Source organism: Emydura macquarii, unplaced genomic scaffold (assembly GCF_026122565.2).
Source record: "Emydura macquarii macquarii isolate MOO-44397 ecotype Brisbane River unplaced genomic scaffold, CSIRO-AGI_Emac_v2 contig_2948, whole genome shotgun sequence".
NCBI lineage: Eukaryota > Metazoa > Chordata > Testudines > Chelidae > Emydura > Emydura macquarii.
This window is the reverse complement of record NW_027133085.1, coordinates 3904399-3923938: the sequence shown is the minus strand read 5'-3', so window position 1 is coordinate 3923938 and position 19540 is coordinate 3904399. Positions and strand designations below refer to the sequence as shown.

At 40.3% G+C, this 19540-nt stretch overlaps 1 protein-coding gene across 4 annotated transcripts in view; it reads left to right on the top strand.

Moving 5' to 3' along the window:
- Positions 1 to 19540, top strand: part of COL15A1 (collagen type XV alpha 1 chain) — a 247966-nt gene that overhangs the window by 75935 nt on the left and 152491 nt on the right. For all 4 annotated transcript variants that reach the window (XM_067569856.1, XM_067569855.1, XM_067569854.1 and 1 more), the window contains 3 exons: positions 8795 to 9342; positions 16800 to 16874; positions 18025 to 18114. In XM_067569856.1, coding sequence (XP_067425957.1) covers positions 8795 to 9342; positions 16800 to 16874; positions 18025 to 18114 — 713 coding nt within the window. The remainder of the gene's footprint in view (positions 1 to 8794; positions 9343 to 16799; positions 16875 to 18024; positions 18115 to 19540) is intronic.

The following is a 19540-nucleotide window of genomic DNA, read 5'->3' as shown; positions in this document are numbered from 1 at the left end:
CGAAATTATGGGATCTAAAGGGACCAAACCTTGAATAGTGCTGAGCAATTAAAATAATATTTATGATAAAGCACCCCTTCTCTCTGCAAATGCACTTGGGGTACTGAACAAAAATAATACAATTTGGCCTTCATTAATAAAAGAATACCTCAATTTCAACAAAATTAGAGACAAAGGGGATGAACAAAACAATAACACTGATTTGAAAACGCCTATGCAAAAATAAGGGTTTTTTAAAAAATTGTTTAAGGTGGTTTTTAAAAGTGAGGCAAGATTAAATGAGCCAAATTTCAGGAGGCAGCAAATGTGGCTGCCATAGCAGAAGCTCAGTTGTTTACTGATTTCAGACACAATGGTGGAACGCCTAAACACTGGGTGGTAGATGGGTACAAAAAATTAATAGGAGGCCACTCGAGGAAGTCTCAAATATAACCAGTCAATAGGAGTTGCTGGGTGCTCGTCACCTTTGAAAATGAGGCTAGTTATTCAGGTGCCTACATATGAATTTAGGAAACTAGCTTCAGGCTCCTATTTTTGAAACCCTTGGCCTACATGTTGGGAAGTTAATAGAAATCCTGAATGTGCCCCTTGTTAGCCCTTTTGAAGGTTGCTTCATAAATATCAGGCTTTATAAATTCTCATGGCTGTGGTGGACTATCTAGATATTATGTGGTCATGAAAAATGTTACCATTCTAAAACCTACACTATGTCTAGGTCAGTATCATTGTCTAAGAACAAATGTTTCTGTTTTTTCATTCAGTCTTACACTGTCACAAAACTGAGGCCTAGCAGTGATTGCTGCATGACTGGCTACACTATAAGATAATTGGCCATTCAGTGCCTTAAGTATGTGCACTTGATTCCATTCCGCGCGCCCCCCCCCCCCCCCCCCCCCCCCGCCCAGGTCACTAAGGGATTCTGATTGCAGCTTGGATTATCTGATCTTTGCTTATTCCATACTCCTGTTACTAAGGTTATATCCCTCTTGGTCTAGTTCCCATCCTACACATAATTCCCTCAATTATCCGACTCTCCCTCCCCCGCAGTTGTCTTAATTTAATACCCCACCCTCCATGAAATTTTGAGCATTGGATTTGTGTACAGTATAAATCCAATTTGAATCAAGTATTTGTCACATCCCTAAAGCAAATACAGTGATGTGTGCCATTGTGAAATGCTTTCATACAAAGAGTCACTTTTGGTCTAATATCTTATAAAACCTTGAATGACTTACTAATTAGGCATTAATGTTACAGCATTCATTCCTGTCAGACTTCTTTCTCAGACACATCAGATATGGGTGTAATTAATATGTTGATGACCACACCACTCTGAACATAGCATGGTGATGTATGAGAAATGCGATGTGCAGTGTAAAATGATTAGTTACAAATTACATTTCCTCCCCTAGTTTTTAAGGTTTTGTGAAAATGTTCTTGTGGATGTGACTTCTTTGTTGTTGGGCAGATTTAAGTGTGACTGATTTCCTTCTCCTTCTCTTCTTCCCCTCCTCCCCCCCGCCCATAGGGGAAATCAAGAACAAAAGCCTGTCTGACTGGCTGGATTTCCCTAATAATTATTAGATTATACCAGTTAAACTGACAATGGAAATTCTAAAAAGACACCAAGCATTCAGACACGCTACAGTTTATTGGAGGCAAATGTAAACTGAAGTTTTTATCATTAAAACGGGGACCAAATAACTTTTTCTATGGGTTTTAGAGCTAACAACAATCAGCTGTTAAATAGTAAGCTAGTCTCAACCTTAACTTGAGGTGCTACCACTGCCCACTATAATTTTTTACTTTGACCTTTTTTTTAAAAAAAAATTCAGTCTTCTTGTTAACCATAAAACCTCTGACAGTCTTTCCACCCTGCACCTCCTTTATACACATGTCAACAGTAACTGGTGGTTCACTATAACTTCAATGCACATTGCAATAAATTGAGCCCATATTAGACTTGCATTCCAACTATATTTAAATGGAGTTACACTAAATGGAGTTAAACTATGCCTCAGATTTACCTCAGCATCTAGCTTGAATAGGCAAGGCATTGGGAAATTCCACATGAGCAAGTTGGGTTCATAATCACATGGTTCTCAAATACCGTATTCCCCCTAAGAGCTGGAATAGCCTGCATGGCCTTTGTACATTTTCATCAGCTGAGGGGAGGACTAAAGGGTATTCATGTAGTGATGGAAACTCCAAGCATGCTGCCAAAGAGTTGCTGCCATGCCAGGAGTCCCTGCAGAACTGAGTTGTGTGAACTCCTGGTGTATCCCATACAGCAGAACTGAAGTCATTTTGCTATGTCATGGGCCCTCTAGATAGGTCCAAATCCTGCCCCTGGATTTGTATATGTGCAGCTTCACTGCTAACCTCCCCTCAAACATCACTGATTTACCCTCTAAAAACAAAATGCAAAACTGTGAAGTCTTGCTTTGTTTTTTCCAACACCAGATACTTAAACTTCTCAGTGAAAATGTTCTAAACTACATTTACTTTTTTCCTTTTGAGGTTATCTCAAGATGCCAAGTCCCATTATTACATTCACCACAATGCTGACTGGAAAGCCCAAGAAATGTATAGTTCTAAAGGCTTATCTTCTTTTTCTTTGAACCTCTTTTAGCATTGCAAACTCTCCATTTTATGCCTCACTCTGATGCTGCCTTATGACCTTCTTCAAAGAAACTCATTACATACTTTATTATTCTCTATAGTGCATTTTGTGCTTGTGCAGTTTTAATTTTGAATTGATGCAGTGGGGGGATTTCATCACCTCCCGAGAAATGATCATATAAGCAAATAGACTTTCCTGTCAAGAAGATTTTCCTGAGATTCAGTTTATTTTCTCCATTTCTTAGTTTCACGCCATTAGCTTTATTTAAAAATTAGTTTAACATAGCTATGGCACTCAGTGTGAAAAATCCACACCCCTGAGTGCCATAGCTATGCCAACTTAGTGCACGGTGTAGACGCAACTAGGACGTCAGAAGAATACTTCTGTCAACCTAGCTATCGTTGTTCAGGGAGAAGTTCCTACAGCAACAGGAAAAAGCCTTTCCATTGCTGTAGTCTGTGTCTACACTACAGGGGTATGCCGACATAGCTACAGAGTGGTAGCTTTGCTGCTATAGTGCCTATAGTATAGAGTTGGTCCTAGCTGTACTGTAATGCACTGGCTTCATGTGGATATTTATTTCAAATTTGAAATGACGGCTAATGGGCAACCATCATGTCATGCTTAGGATTCTCCCCAGCACATATTTCAATAAGCAGTTAACAAAACCAGATAATCAATGACTGATTGATTAAATACGATGTCCTCCAATGACTGGCCCAACAGAGGATAAGGCACTTACAACTGCTACCCACTAAAAGAGCTCTCCTTAGTCTCAATGGAGCTCAATGGTAAGTGCTTGAGTGTGTGATTTATGTATATTTATCTCTGTTATCTGCAGAATTTGTTTATTTTGACACCCTCTTTTGTGATGATAAAGAATTCTTCTCCCTCCTATTCTTAAAATATTTCCTTATATGTCAGTTGCTTCCTAATTATATTTCTTGCTGTTCTCTCTTCACTGTCCAATAGGTTAATATTTATCTGGTAATGAGGTACCCAGAGCTGAACACAATATTCTAGGTGAGGCTGAGCCAGAGTTTGAGGTGTGTGTGTGTGTCCGTCCCTGTCATGCCAAGTGAAGCCATAAAATTTACTGTAGAATCATTGCAAATTAAACGTGAGGAAACCTTGACTTAGGATATGAGTGGCTGAGCAGCAGAACAAAGCTTTCTTAAAGATCTTCATATTAGAGGATAAATACTGTATATCCAAATGAATATGCTGTGAGTCTTCATAGACACAGAGTGGATAAAGATGTTCACAGAATATTTGATACCATACGCACAAAACTAAAATGTGGGTTTCCCAGAATAAATCAGTAAGTCTCACTGGTGACACCCAGTGATTATACAGGAGCTCTGAGAGGATATGGAAACCCAATCAGCATACATATCTAATCAGTCTCTAGTATCTGGATTAAAGGGCATGGATTGAAGGGCATGGGTAAAGGGCATTGAAGGGCATAGGTAAAGTTTTCCAAAGTGCTTAAGTAATTTTTTGAAAATGGGGCTTTGAGGAGACTTAGTACCGATGAGACTTAGGCTCCTAATTGGTCTTTGAAAATCTTACCCTTGGCTTCATCTTTAAAAATTAAGGTGTAAATTAGTGTGCTATAGGCCAGATGGGGTAACTTGAATCAGGCTAAATTCCTGAGGTTGGACACTGTCATAAAGGGCTACTGGAAGCTCATGGATCCCATCACATTTCAAAATAGTTTGAAAAGATAAGGCTGATACAATGGTAACAGTGATCTCTGATCCTAATCCAGTCAGCTTTTTGCAGTGGAAAACAGGTGGATTTTTGTTTTTCAGGATTTCTTGTTGTGTAACTGGACCAAATTCACGGAAAGTGCGGTGTCAAACTACTTAGGCTTGTTCATGGTGTCCCATTCCAGAAAACATGCCAGATACTGATGATCTTCCCACTGCAAAAGGATGCTGGCTCCTTATAATGATTAATGCTCAGGTTCTGTTGTGGACTATAAGCAATCTGGGATGTTCACCACCCTGGCATGTTTCAGGCATGCTTTTAGTGCCCCTGTGGAGGAGGAGAAAGAGGAACCCTTTGCCTGTAATACAGCTACAGCATGCTCTTGTGCAGAATTTTGGTATTTCAATCTGTCTGGCTCAGCCCAACTTTTCCACCACTAATACTATACTTTCCATCCTTCTGTTTTCATCTGATGCAAGTCATCCAAGAACTGTCAAGACCTGTGTGCATGATGAAACAAAAGGGGGCTTTCTGAGACCCATTGTGTTGATGATGGTTCCTAGTAAGTGGTCTTTAATGATATATTACATCCGCTGCTCCTTTCTCCCTTGGTAAACTGCTTGTTGCCACTTGAGTACGTTTTGGAATTTGATGGGCTTTGCTGGCTACGCCATGATAGAATGGCTTTCCTGTCTCCTGGAGGCAAGGAGAGTCCTGACCCTAATTGTTCAGCTGAGGTGGTGGTCGGTTGTCATGCTGTCTGGAGTGGCTCACAACGGAGAGTGCCTACCTCAGGGCAGACTGTCAAAAACAAGGCAGACACTCCACACTGGTGGTGTGTTCTATAATTAGATTTCATCAACCCAGAACTCCTGGATCACTGTACCAGTCTTACCACGGAATCACAAACAATCCCCTCAGAATCTCCAGTCTCTTTTGCCACTCAGACAAAACTGGATTTTGTGATTTAGCAACTCAAATAAAAAATCACACCACATTTAGGTTGCTACCAGTCACTTACTCCAGAGCCGTTGGTACTCTGAATCTTACACCAAAGACATAGCTGGCAGCCAATTCTATAGTACACTAAAGGTTTATTAGCTGAGAAAAGAGAGTTATTGAGAGGTTAAAGCAGGTAAAATATATGCACAAGTGAGTTCAAAATGGTGGCAGTGATGTAATAAGTTGCCAGTTTCCGAAAAGTCTTTTCACGTTGTCTCTGGGGTTCTCTGCTTTGCATCTGGTACATTTCCTTGTAAGAGTCCAAACAGTCCAGAGATGAAGGATTTTTCCCTGAATCCATACTTTTTCTCCCCGAAAACAAGATGACAGTGTCACTAACCACAGGGCTTTTCCTTTGATGTTGGAGAGTGAGGAATGCATTTTGAGTCTTTGACCTCTGATCATCACAAACAATAACCACTTGCTTTTAAATTAGCACATTTTTGTTTAAAGGTCTTCATTTGCATTCCACAACACTTCTTTCTCATTTTATGGGTTTAGTTAGAGGGGTGTACACAATGTAAATGTTTGCTACTACATTATAACGGGATACAGATAGGTGAAAACAATGCAAGTAATATCCCATTAGTTTTCATGAAGTTTAAACACCAAATAGATTCGTATACATTTAACAATCACTTTGATATCTAATGATAATCAAGTAAATTGGCCTGGGACTCTGGCATGAGCTGGCACCTGGTTTTCTAGTGTTACATCTGGTTTGTAATATCCTCTGTGACCACATGTAGTCTGAAGATGAGGCCCAAGGAGGGAAGAACTTTAGTCAGAAGTGAATTTCTATTAGGAGTCATTGAAAATGCTAATAATACTCTAAGTGACAATAGAGGTAGATCATCTTCAGAAACAGGTTAAGAAGATGGTCTTAGAAATGGGGCTTATTCCTCTGGGTGTACAAAATGTTCAGTGAAAGTAAGATCTACTACCTAGTGCCTCATTCCTTTTTGCTTCTAAATGGTCCTGTCTAAATACTAACCTAAACTATAAAAGCCTGATTAACCATCTCAGACTGCCTTTTGCAATTTAAGGTACTACTGTTACCCCATAAGGAAGGCAAAAAAAGAGAGAGCCATGCACAAAAATCACAGTTTTCCCCTTTAGTTTGACAAGAAACTGGATCCTTTCCCTGTGCTATAATCCTAAGGGCTTGTCTACACTTACAGTGCTGCAGTGGCACAACTGCACCGGTGGAGCTGCACTGCTGTAATGCTTAGTGAAGATGCTGCCTTCACCAATGGGAGATATTCTTCCATCAGTGTAAGTACTCCACCTCCCCGAGCGACAGTAACTAGTCGATGGGAGAAGCTCTCCTGTCGACACACTGACCTAACCCAGTGTAGACAGTACTATAACTATGTTGCTCAGGCGTGTGGATTTTCCACATCCCTGAGTGGACTTAGTTATACCAACATAAATTGATAGTTTAGACCAAGCCTAAGCCAACTCTTCCTCTATCCCTACTGCAGCTCCTGGGTTATTGCAGATTCCCCATTGCTAGCAGCATGCAGCTATGTAGGTAGAAGGCACTCAGCCATTTTGTTTGAGACACGCATTATCCTGGCTGTCACATTAGCAAATATAAAATGAATCATTTTAGAGATCTAAACATTGTAAAATAATATACATTGTTTGACAAAACAGGACTGTAGAGATGTGCCAGTAGATACTTGATCATTAACGTAATTTAAGGATTCAAGTTAGTTGTAACAGAGATAGGGACAACTTTTTCATGTACAATTTTAGAAAGATAATATCTGAGGATTTATTAATTGGAGTGTTACATTCAAGACAAGAGAAAGTATTTTAATATTGTGCATGGATGTTAAGACACACCCTAAGTACCTTCCACTTTTGTCTCTTACCTCTAAGAAGTTTAAAACTTCTGGTGGGGGTTCTGATAAGCATTGATCGAAGGTATGGAGAGTTTTAGCTACAATGATACCTTAAATTTTTATGGCTATGGAAGTAGAGGAGGAGTGTGTGATACTGGTATGTACAAATACATACAACAGGATAACAAAGACTTAGATTCTAATTAAGCCACATGTGGAATTAGCCAGACACTTCTGGTTATTAAAAATGCTATAATATATTTTTAGTATTTTATTTCTCAGAAGGTGATTAGCATTTGGAAGTTTGTATTCCTGGAAGTATTGGTAGAATCTTCCTAACTAGGAATCTGGAAAATACGACTAAAAATGGGATTTGATGCTCAAGTCTGGTCATACGTACTCAGGGTTAAACTGACTATCAAGAAGGGATTTTCTCCCAGGGCGTATTTGCAGGGACCATTACTCCGGAGTATGTTATGGGATGGAAATTCCCTGATTAAAAGTGGAGATTTAACAACTGAAGAATGTTACCTATATAAAGGATCCATGGGAAAGAGCATTCCTTGAATGAGAAAAATGGTGTGAAGTGAAAAAATGAAATCCTTGTAATATGTGTCTGATCAAGGTTTTGAGCAAACCCTCTAATGTATCTTGCTCGTGATTACAGCTGTGCAAATAAGAGATTTTTCGGTTTGATGACTAGTTGGAAGAAAAAAAAGTTGAAAAAATTTATTTTCAGTTTGACTCAAAACTTTTAGTGAATTGAGTAAAAACCATTTCAATCTAGTTGAATGAAACATTTTGGTAGAACCAAAACTAAATATTTTGGCTTTAATTTTATTTTTAAAAAACCAAACATTTAAAAATACTCAAAAATCAAAGGACATTTTGAAACAAAAGTCAATTTTTTGGTTAACAATGACCATGTTTCATTTAAAAAATGTCAGAATGAAACATCTAGTGATGTGGGGGTTTTTTCAGGTTGCTTTTTCATACACAACAATGTGGTAAACTGACATGAATTCACAAAATATTTTGCTGTTGCCAAATCTGCATTTTTTTCACTACAAAAAAAAGTTTCATGCAAAAAAATTCTCCCATCTCAACGCATAGCCTTATCCTGCATTTGTAAAACTCCACTGCACCGTTTGTGCACAGTTGTTGCTTCCTCCCTTCATTACGGCTATGTTACAATATCTTTTGTTTGAGAAAACAAAGGAATAAATTCTCTGTTCTTTCATATCCTCTCTGCAAATGTATGCAACTCTTACCACATGTGGTTTGAGAGGCTAAAGGAGAACATTTTTGTAGGAGCCCCTGGCTGGAAACCTAGTTCCCTAACTCACTTATGCATATGCCTAATTTTAAGCACATGAGAAATCTCATTGATTGGGACTACTCACATGCTTAAACCATGAGATTTCTTATGTGCTTAAAAGTTAGGCATGTGCTTAAGCACTATGCTGAATTGAGGTTTCAAATATTAGCACATTGGTCGTATTGTAACACTGTATAGTACTAAGTTATAAAATCTGCAGTAAGCCATATAATATTAAATACAATGTAGACATTGGAGTAAATAACACATTTTTGTTTCATGCTACAGAACGAGGATCAAAGGGCCATCTTGATCTGACAGAGCTAATAGGAGTTCCGCTTCCTCCTTCTGTCTCCTTTATCACTGGCTATGGAGGGTTTCCAGCTTACAGTTTTGAACGAGATGCTAACATCGGCCGCTTGACAAGGTCTTTAGTACCACAGCCCTTCTATAGAGATTTTGCTATTATAGTTACAGTAAAACCAAACAGTGACGATGGAGGTGTACTATTTGCAATAACCGATGCCTTTCAGAAAACTATATACTTGGGAATGAGACTATCACCAGTTGACGATGGCACCCAGAGAATAATTCTATACTACACAGAGCCTGGTTCCTACATTTCCCGGGAGGCTGCTTCATTTAAAGTTCCAGTGATGACTAATAAATGGAATCGGTTTACAGTGACTGTCCAGGGAAATGACGTTGTTCTGTTCATGGACTGTGAAGAATATCAGAGAGTTCATTATCCGAGGTCATCTCAGGCCTTGCTATTTGAAATGAGCTCTGGTATATTTGTTGGAAATGCAGGAGCAACAGGATTGAAAAAATTCACAGTAAGTACAGTATGATGTATTCTAAGTGTTTTTGACATGTGCTTCCTTTCAAAGAAGTCCGGAGTGCAATGGCTAAGCATAAAGATGTCACACCTTAAGTAGCCTATATTTTCCATACACAGAGCAAAACATACTTTTAGTATAGAGTACTGTTATTTTAGATTAGGGAAATTTAACAAAGAAAGTACAAATATAACATATCCATGAGGGAAAGCAGAGTGTCTTTCACTCTGTAAGGTCCTCTGTCTTGAATAGCTCTTGCAGCGCTGCCCCACAGCAGACAGACTTATCATATTTTAAAGAGCTGTGCACAAAAAATCAGAGTGACAGATACATACCCCACACGATATACCCACTTCTCTATTAAATAAGATCATATTTTGATTTTAGGGTTATTCCATTGAGTTGGTTCTGAAAGATAATGGTGCTCACCTTTTATTTAATGAATATCACCACGCATGTATTTATGGGTATATGAAAAAGCTATGGTTTTGGTATTACAATTTTATTGGCATGAACTTGGAATGACTTCATTACTCAGTGAGCATGAGATGGATTTGTGGGCAGGTGAGGTGGTCAAAGAGGCATGTGTGTTTTGTTGCTAAGTTTGCAAAGTTAAGCACTAAAAACTTAGGTAATGCTAGAATTAAGTCTATGCAATCTCAGTTGTCCCCATTTATGTGTTGGCATTATGATACAGTCTTTAATTGTGTGATCACATGCTAACATTTGCACAGGACTCCCACCTTATACAGGACCTAGGGGGGATAGTGCTCAGGGAATTAATCAGAGCACTGTAGGGAATGAGGCTGTCTGCAGGACCTCTTACTGTAGAAGATGGAATGTGTGCAGATAAAGGATGGTCTTGTGGTTAAGGCAAGTAAATGTCACACAGGAGAATTCATTTCTAACTCTGGCTCTGCTACATAGTTTCCTGTGTGATACTGAGCAAGTAACTAAAACCAAAATTGCCATAAGTGGCCATTGGTTGCGTTCCTCATTTTGAGTGCTGGAATTGAGAGATCAATTGTCTTATTTGCAGCGGTGTAGTGCAATCACAACTACAGATGAAATCAATAGAAGCTATGGATGGTTGGGACCTCTGACAAAGACTCTGTGGTCTGAAGGAATAAGAATAGGACTGAGAATCAGGATGTCATAGAATCATAGATTAGGGTTGGAAAGGACCTCAGGAGGTCATCTAGCCCAACCCTCTGCTCAAAACAGGACCAACCCCAACTAAACCATCCCAGGGCTTTGTCAAGCCACACCTTTAAAATGAGTTCTTCTTCTGGCTCTGGTGTTCAGATCACATCAGCCTTCTTTCTTAGTTTGCACATCTGTAAACTGGGGATAAGAAAACGTATTCCTCTACATCCCAAGGACTTGTTAGGATTAATTAATGTTTGTTTAATACTGTGATTTTATACTGTGTAGTGTAAATGCTGAGTACTTTGAAAAATCAGCCCTTTGGTGTCTTCAGTCAGGTGCTCTGTCATTGAGAAAAACAAAATTAGTGGACACACCTAGCAAATTTTGGTCTTAATCTCTGTGCTCAGTTCACCCTTTGTAAAATGGCAATAGTAGTACATTCTTACTTCACAAGGGAGCTGTGAAAGTAAATTCATTAATGTTTGTGAGGATCAGATGCTACCATGACAAGAATAAAGCTATTGAGGGAAATTATTAATGCTTTATTTAGCACAATGGTTGGATGGTGTGCAGTAATTAAGGCACAGAGCCACAAACTGAATGATGAAAATAGAAAGAAATATTGAGCTGCCTCACTTGCTGTACACCACCCAACACGTGCATGCAAAGAGGCGAGGGTTTGGTACAAAATGTCATATGTGATCATATCAGTTAAAACTATATCAAAATGCACTTGCACGAGCAGAAGCAAGGTTGCCCATGCAACCTTAACTCTGGCATTTCTTGATTGCTGAGTGTTTGACTTTACAACCTTAATTATTTTATATATGGATTTTTTTAAGGAAAACAAATTCTATCATGTTCAACTGTAATATTAATGTATAGTGTTTGTGTGTACACATAATATAAAGGGGGAGAGATTAAATATTGAAAGATTACATAGATTTTTTTTTTTGTATATTTCACATGAGCCATCATGTGACTAGACTAAAAATGTGGTGGGAGACAGCACTAATATATTAATAATCATTTTGGTCAGCTCTAGATGTCTATGAACATTGCAGGATTTAGTAAAGAAGGTTTGCCACATGGATTCTACAAGTCAGGTTACAGGGCTGGAAGCAAAAGAAGATGGCTGTTTTCCTTGGAGGTGTGGGCCTAATGAGCTTGAATTTCCAAAGGGAAGATCTAATAGGGAATTGGGTCCCTAGGTTAAGAGAATGGAAAGAGTTTTTGGAAAAGGTGGCTAGTGAGGGTTTGTAAGGAGCAGATAGATAAGAGTGCAAATTTTTCTAGAACATGGTCTGATGTTTACCAGCAATTCAAACACTGAACTCAAGGCTTACCTTTTGAGGCTCAATGTAAATATATCATGAGGCTTCCTATATCCTTTGTTATAAGGACTGATTGGTTTGTTTCACTTTTTCAAAGTATATCATTTTTCTAATGCAGTAACTATTTTTAACTGTACTTTGCTAAGCACACTTATGAAATACAAGCAACAGACTGATCATGTGAGTTACATGATCATCAGGCCAACATTTCAATGTGAGATGCAAGCTGTGTCTACGGTTCATGTGCTACTGGAAGTGTATGTGGTAGTTCAATGAAATGGAATAGACCTAAACATTAGCATGAGGTTTCCAAGTCTTGTCAGCCTGATTTAAAAACCGCTTCCTGCTGGGACTAGCTTGGAATTCTCAGCCTACCAACTTCCAAACTGAAACATTTTCAAAATAGAAAAGCCTGATTTGGTGCTAAACCAAAATGAAATTGTTTTTTGTGGTTTTTTGTCCTTTTACATCTCCAGTAACTCCAGGTGGTGCATAATAATTTGGGAGCTGAACATCTTTCCCAATAAATTATTTGACAGTGCCAAATTTCATTGCAGTTTCTGCTTCAGAAAAACAGGAAATACCTTCCCAAACCGATTGGTATTAGCAGGTCCTTGAGCTCCATCTAGTAAGCAATCAGAAGATGCACTCGTACTTATTATCAGAATACTGCAACTTCAGACAACAAAAATAACATTTTAAGGGGCAGCATAGTCTTCCCTCAAAACATGCATGCAACTCCAGTTAGGCTTAGCAAGCATTGCTCTGACACCTTTAGGGCTACATTCCTCTCCTGTTGGTTGGTTGGTTTGTTTTTGTCACTAGCTAGTGACCAAATAATAATTAGCTATTCTTTTGATCATCCAGTGCTACTATCTAGGGTAACTTATCCACTCACCATCTCCATGGATCTAACCCAGTATCCATTGAAGTCAATGGGAATCTTTCCATTAATTTCAAATGGGCATTGAATCAGGCTTTGGTAGAGGTCTTGTTACTCTATGTATTTGTGGTACAGCTCTGTAGATGTCACGCATCTTTTAAAAAAACCAAGTGCCAAATTGTGCTCTCCTGGCTCATGCAACCGGTCCCGTTAAGTCGGTGTGAGCTATCGGTGTCCAGCAAAATCAGGCTACCTTTGTTTTAAACTTTAGGCATAAAGATTGAGATGCTGATTTCACCAATAGTTTGCATCTGTGCTGAATAGAAATTTACAATGGCCTATGTTATGGTAAAATCCCCCCTGACCCCCAAAATGCAGTCGTGCACTATTTTGTCATGTAATTATGGTAAAACAACATGAAACAAACTTAGGCTTCTGTGAATTTCAGCAGGTATCCTGATTACTGTGGTATCACATTTGTAAACTTGACTATGGAAGTACAGGTTAGGGTGGGCCATAAAGCATCTTTGGTCCTCAACTTCTTTTCACACTGAATGTTATAGTTCCACTTCAGTTGCACCCGTTGCCTAAATTGGGGGAAAAAGAAGATGGTGGCTCTTTCCCACACACTGGCCACAAGCCAGGTTCCAGCCTCTTGAGATGCCAAATCAGATGCCCCTCACAGCAGATTGTGCAAATGTTCAAATTATGATCCCTTATGCTCTGCTGGCTTCCTCAGGCTTGTTCACCCCTCAGTGGGACTCAGATACATGATGAGTACAATGGGCGTGTGTTTAGGGCTCCAGATCCCAGAGATCTGTGATGAGATCAAAGTCTGACCTTTCAGGAAAAAATTGTTTCTGCCTCTCAGGACTGCAAAGAAAACCTTGAAAACATGATCAGAGTATAACTGATGCGATGATACCTGCTTGAGTCTACAGATGGGCTTCAGCACATGTGGGAGCTGCAATCTTTAGAGCCAGGGAGGAAGATGCCTGCCCCACCTGCCACCACTCCCCAGAGTGGGTGAATTGGCTAGTGGTAGTGGCTGGGCTTTGCAGAATTGACTTAACTTTAGGAGGGCTTCAAGGTTTGACTTTGCTCCTCTGACCTTTTGGTTCCAGAGGTCAGACTGTGGCAGAGGAGACTGAGATGGAGCTGAAGAATTGATGTATATGGATAATATGGAATTGATATATATGGATAATCTTGCAGACATTGGGATAGATTATGAAAAAGAGGAAGGATATGAAAAGTTAAGGTCCAGGATGGTGCCAATGTGGGGCAGTCAGATGGGAGATCTTGGTCAAGGAGGGAGAGATGGAGCTGTCTGAAGATGGGTCTCTTACCCAGGTGAAGCACTTCTGACTTAAATGGGTGATTAATACTGTTGTATTTATTGAGTTAATTTGTCACTCATTTGAGAATTTTCTGGCCAGGAAACCTTAATGATGTTAAAACGTATATGGTCTGCAGAAAATAATATTGGGTCTAGTTCCCTAGAAGACACCAAAAAGAGCTGAGTTAAGTAGGAACAGAGAGAACCCAGAAATTAGATAGGCTTTTCAAACTTAGATGCCTGGCTTTAGGAAAACAAATGGGTGTCCTGATTTTCACAGGTGTAGAGTATGGGTGCTTAATTTTAAACACTTAGGTTTGAAAATGTGACCTAATTGTCTTTTTAAGATAGTTTTGACAATGTAAACTATTAGTCTTAAGTATTTTGAATATATAGCACACCACTGCATGTACTTGTAGGGAATATAATATATTTTTTTAAATACTATCTCAGAAGATGCCTGGTTGCACATTATTTCTGAACCCAAAACTGGACTTCAGAGGAACATTTTGCATGCTTCTATGAAGAGTTTTACATAGTTCTTTGACTTTTGCACAATCTACTATGCTCTGTGCACACATTTTACATGTCTTTATATATTCAAATACTTACATATACCTTTAGAATGGATTTTTCTATTAGAGCATGCATGTCAGTGCATGCTCTAAAGTGAAATTCCAGTTTTCTTTCATAAGCCATCTTTCAGCTGCCCATAAATTTGGCAAGCATATTTATTTTGAGCTGAAATTTTCCATGCTTACTTTCAGCCCAAAGGGATATCTGTTTGGAAAGTTTGAGGAAAATTTGGTTCAGCTGTGTTTTGAGTATTGCATGTGCTAAAGAAATGGATTTCCCCCACCCCCATTTCCCACTGTTGTTAGTAACTCACATCGCACAGCAATCTCTCCACTGGGTTGCTACTGCTTTAAAACAAGATTAAGTTTTGCTGGTAAAATTAGACAGGCTATTTGATTTGTTATAATTTACCATATTAAAATGTATGTAAAATAATGTATTATTCTAAAGATTTAAAGTGACAGATTAAATGTCAGTGTAATCCTTCTGCCAGACAGAGCCAGCAGCAGCAAAGGGTTTTATATCTAGGGGTTCCTGTTAACGATACAACACCAAACCAGCTCGAGCCCCCAACCAATCACCTGGGAAATTACACACAATCTCCTGGGTGCCCCCAAAAGGCAATACTTCCCCTCTTGCAAGCACAGACTCTGAGTGCAGAAAGTAAACCTTTTTAATAAAAGGAAGGAAGTAACACAGCACTGGTTTGGGAAAACAGTGCAAACAGAATTTATTAACACAATGAGGCAAACCCACCCCACCCCAGAGTATGTGGGGCATGTCCTTCACTTCTGCCTTCTCGCTTCCCCTACCCCACTGACCATCGTAGTTGCAATGTCCACCTCTCAGTTGCGGGGCTCAGCCAGTCCTCTTCTTATGGCTCCTGACGGATGCGGGCTTGACCAGTCCCCTCCGCAGTCTCCTGCCATCTGCAGGCCCCGACCACTGCTGGCTCTTGCCACCTCCAGGCCTCACCGAGTCCCCTCTGCTGGCTCACACCGTCTACCGGTGCCAATCGCTGCTAGTTCCCGCCACCTCCAGGCCTTGCTAGGTCCCCTCTGCTGGCTCCCATTACACTGGCTCCTAGTGCCTCTGGGGCCTCACCAGATCCCCTCTGCTGGTGGTCAGTCTCTTGAGGTTTTCCCAATTCCTTTAGTGATTTCAGCTCTTAGTGAGTTTCAGCTGTCAGCTTTCATTCATGGGAAAATCTTCTATTGACACAGGAGCAATGTCCCTGCTTTTTAACCAGACAAAAAGCTCCAAAAGGAATAATTAGTTCTACCTTTTAACAGTGGGAGAAGATAGTCAATGCCTTAGGATAGCCTTTTGTCAGGGCTAATGCAGCCTCCAGTAGGAGACCTCTCCCCCACAACCACTCCGTGCTTGCTATTACAAGGCTCAAGCATCCGTACACCACCCTTGTTGAGTTCTGTTTCGATGAGGGTGAATTTTTCATCAGAACAGGTTACACACAGTTCTGCTGCCATTTGTTCATACAATCAAAGGACGTTTCATTACCCCTGCAGTTAACACAAAAGTGATTTGTAACCCAATACCAGCCACACAGACCATTTTCTTATCATGCTCAGCGTCTAGGTGTGCTTATACAGATACAGTGCTTCCCCTTTCAGCTGACTGAGCAGAGGGAGTGCCACTCAGACCTTGCTTACACCAGGATGAGTTACTGAAGAGAAATCTGAATAAATCTGTGAGCAGCTGGGCTATTTCTCCTCAATATTTCACAATGCTTATAATCAAACTTTCTAGGATAATAATAGAGCTGTGTAACAAACTCATAAAGTATATAACAAACTTTATAAATGCAATGGAATATTTGAAATATGGCTCTAGTAATCTGGCCAATGTATTGGGCATTAATTCTCTGGAAGAGCCCTATACATACCAATTGGAACTGCACCATTAGTAATAATCTCAGCAGAGGGCATTTTCTAGAGATTGCTGTCTGTCTGTCTTATGTTAATTACCCTTGGGGCCATCAAGCTCCTTACAACTTCTGTGGTAGTGGTTAATATTTAAGGCTGTTTGTTACTAGTCAAACTTCATGCTTTAGATAATTTTCAAAAGTAAACAGGGTCCAGTTTATACTCTTTATCACAATGCTTTCATGAATGAAAAAAACACTTCCTTGAAATGCTTTTGTTGTTTCATGTAGGGGTCGATTCAACAACTAATGATCAAACCTGACCCAAGGGCTACTGAAGACCAATGTGAAGATGATGACCCATATGTGAGTACTCTTTCTCCCCCCCCCCCCCCCCCCCCCCCCCACACACACATCTCTTCATCTGTTTTCAGTGGTTATGTGCCAAGGATTTAAATTACAATAGCACATTTGTAAAAAACTGTTTGGCACTGGGATGTAGGCAGTCTAGCTTAGTGGTCAGAGCAGGTGTCCAAATTGGGGAACAGAAGCAGGGGTCAGAGCTGGATTCAACTGCCAAATACCAGAGTCAGGATCAGAAATTGAAACTGAAGATTGGAGCCAGGCCCAGATACCAAATGCCAGAGCCAAGGGTTGAACCGAGTTGGAGTCAGAAGCTGGAGCCGGAGGTCAGAGCCAGGATTGGTAGCCAATGGTCAGGAGCAACATGAAAGGGCAGGAACCACAAAGAGGCATGGAACAGGAGCACAGTGGGAGCTAGGAGTGAGGATCCTGTCTGGAATGGAGCAGAACTCAGGAACTGGACTGCACACAGATTTCAGGATGCAGGCAAGAGCTGGGTGCAACATTGCGGTGGTGGCAGCAGCAGAAAGTTTGCACAGTTGCTTGAACAACCAATCCAGCTCATTTCCTAGCTTAAATAGTGGGCGTGACCCAGTCAGGTGGCTGTAGGCCTTGGGAACTCTGATTGGACTTCCTGTGAGGCCCAACCTTCCAAGTTTAATGAGATGCTGCTTCATCTAGTTCCTTTGGATGTGACAAGGAAGTGTCCGAGATCCAAGGCTCCCACAGCCCGGGATTTTAGACCAGCACCCTTGGAGTCTTACAAAAACAAATGTCACTCTCTCTCTTCCTTGGAACACCTTGAAATGCTTGGAACTGCTTTGTTAGTATGCTTTGTGCTGTGCCCTTCAAAAGCCAGAATCCTCAAAGACTTTCCCAGTCTTTAGTGTCTATCTCCTTTGAGTCCTTGATCAGTGGCATTCATTTTTCTAATATGCTTTATTGCCGTACTCCACTTTAAATACCCAAATAAGTTATTTTGTAATAATAGTGGGGCTAAGTTGCTGAGAAATACACACAACTAATTTCCCCCACATCAGAACAAGGGCAAAGTTAAAGTACAAAGAAATCTGAAAAGCTATTTCATGCTAGAATGCAACATTCTCAGTTTGGAATTTTTTAAACTCGTCCCTAATGATTTGCTTTTGTGTAGGCATCAGGAGAGTCTAGTGGCACCAGTAGCATTCAAGAACAGGAAGGAGTTCCTGAGACACAAGAAGTCATTGCATCTTCTCAACCCCTGGTAAGTGTCAGTGATGATTCAGCTTTACCTTTCTGCTTTACAAATACATGATTAAATAGGGAGGTCCAAATGTTGCTTTGGATTCTCGTATGCATCACCCTCTGAAGTCAATCGGAGTGATGTGATGCCCAACCAAAGGCAGAATTTGATGTTGGAAGTTCATCTTTCTTTGGGCTAGATAATGAATTAACAAATCTGCCCTAAGCAATTCATGCTGCACCTAGAGCAGCCTGGGTGGAAGGAGTGTGACTCAGTGAGTTTTTTCTCTGATGCAAACCTATATAATAAGAGAAAATTTGCAGTAGGGTCCTGCCCTTGTTTTTCTCTCATGCCCTTCTTTAAAGTATCTCCACAACATTCTATTAACCCACTTGATGCCGGGTGATAAGCAGGTGACCTAGTGTGTTTTGTTTCAGTACTTTATCCTAACTAGGTGACCACATGTCCTGTTTTGGCTGGGACAGTCCTCTTTTTAAGCCCTGTCCTGAATATCTGACTTTTTTGGCAAAATTGGGCATTTGTCCCATTTGCTCTCATCAACTATCAGTTGGCAAGAGCAAATAGAATTCATGTCCAGTTTTGCCAAAAATTTGAGGGGTAGTGGGGGGCAAGCAGCAATGCCAATCCCGCACGGCAGGCCTTGGGAGAGCAGTGACCCCTGGCAACTCCGTCCAGCTTCGGGAAGGGGAGGGAGAGGGCAAGTGTTTCAGGCCAGCTCCGTGCAGAGGAGGGAAGGGGGTGAAGAGAGGCTCGGGCGAGCATCACATGGTGTCCTGTTTTCCCTTTGGGAAATATGGTCACCCTAATCCTCACAGTTCAGTGAATGGAATCCTGCCTTATTCACTCACTTCACACTGTCTATCTTGTCAACATAGGGCTCAGATCTTGTCTCATTTACACTGGCATAAATCTGGATTTAATCTGGAATTGTAGTAGTTGAATATAGATCGTGGCCAAAATTAAGCATAGATCTGCAGGATCTGTATCATTCACTGTATATACCTGCCTCATTCACTGTGTATTGTATAGCCTTCCATCCTCAGCCCCCCTTATTCCACCCTGTACACTTTGAGAGATCTGATGAAGGAAGGAATTTATTTCCTGCCTAGAGTCAAATACAATGTTGGCACCCGGTTTACATTAAAAATAATTAATACAATTTTCAGTAATGGTTCCTCATGAGAAGAGGTCTAATATCCTGAAGCCTCCCTCATATTACTGTGGCCATATCAGGAATTTGATGAGATGCAGAGTACCACGAAGTACGTGTTGCAAAGGTGATGCTTTCTTTGATTCCATTTAATTTCTTCCTCAAAGCACTTAGAATAAATATGTTCTTCTCTGTGTGCAACACAAGAGGACAAGAGGAATGCCTGAGACCTAGGGATCTGGATTAGGTATAGAATGAACCAGAATGTTCAGGAAA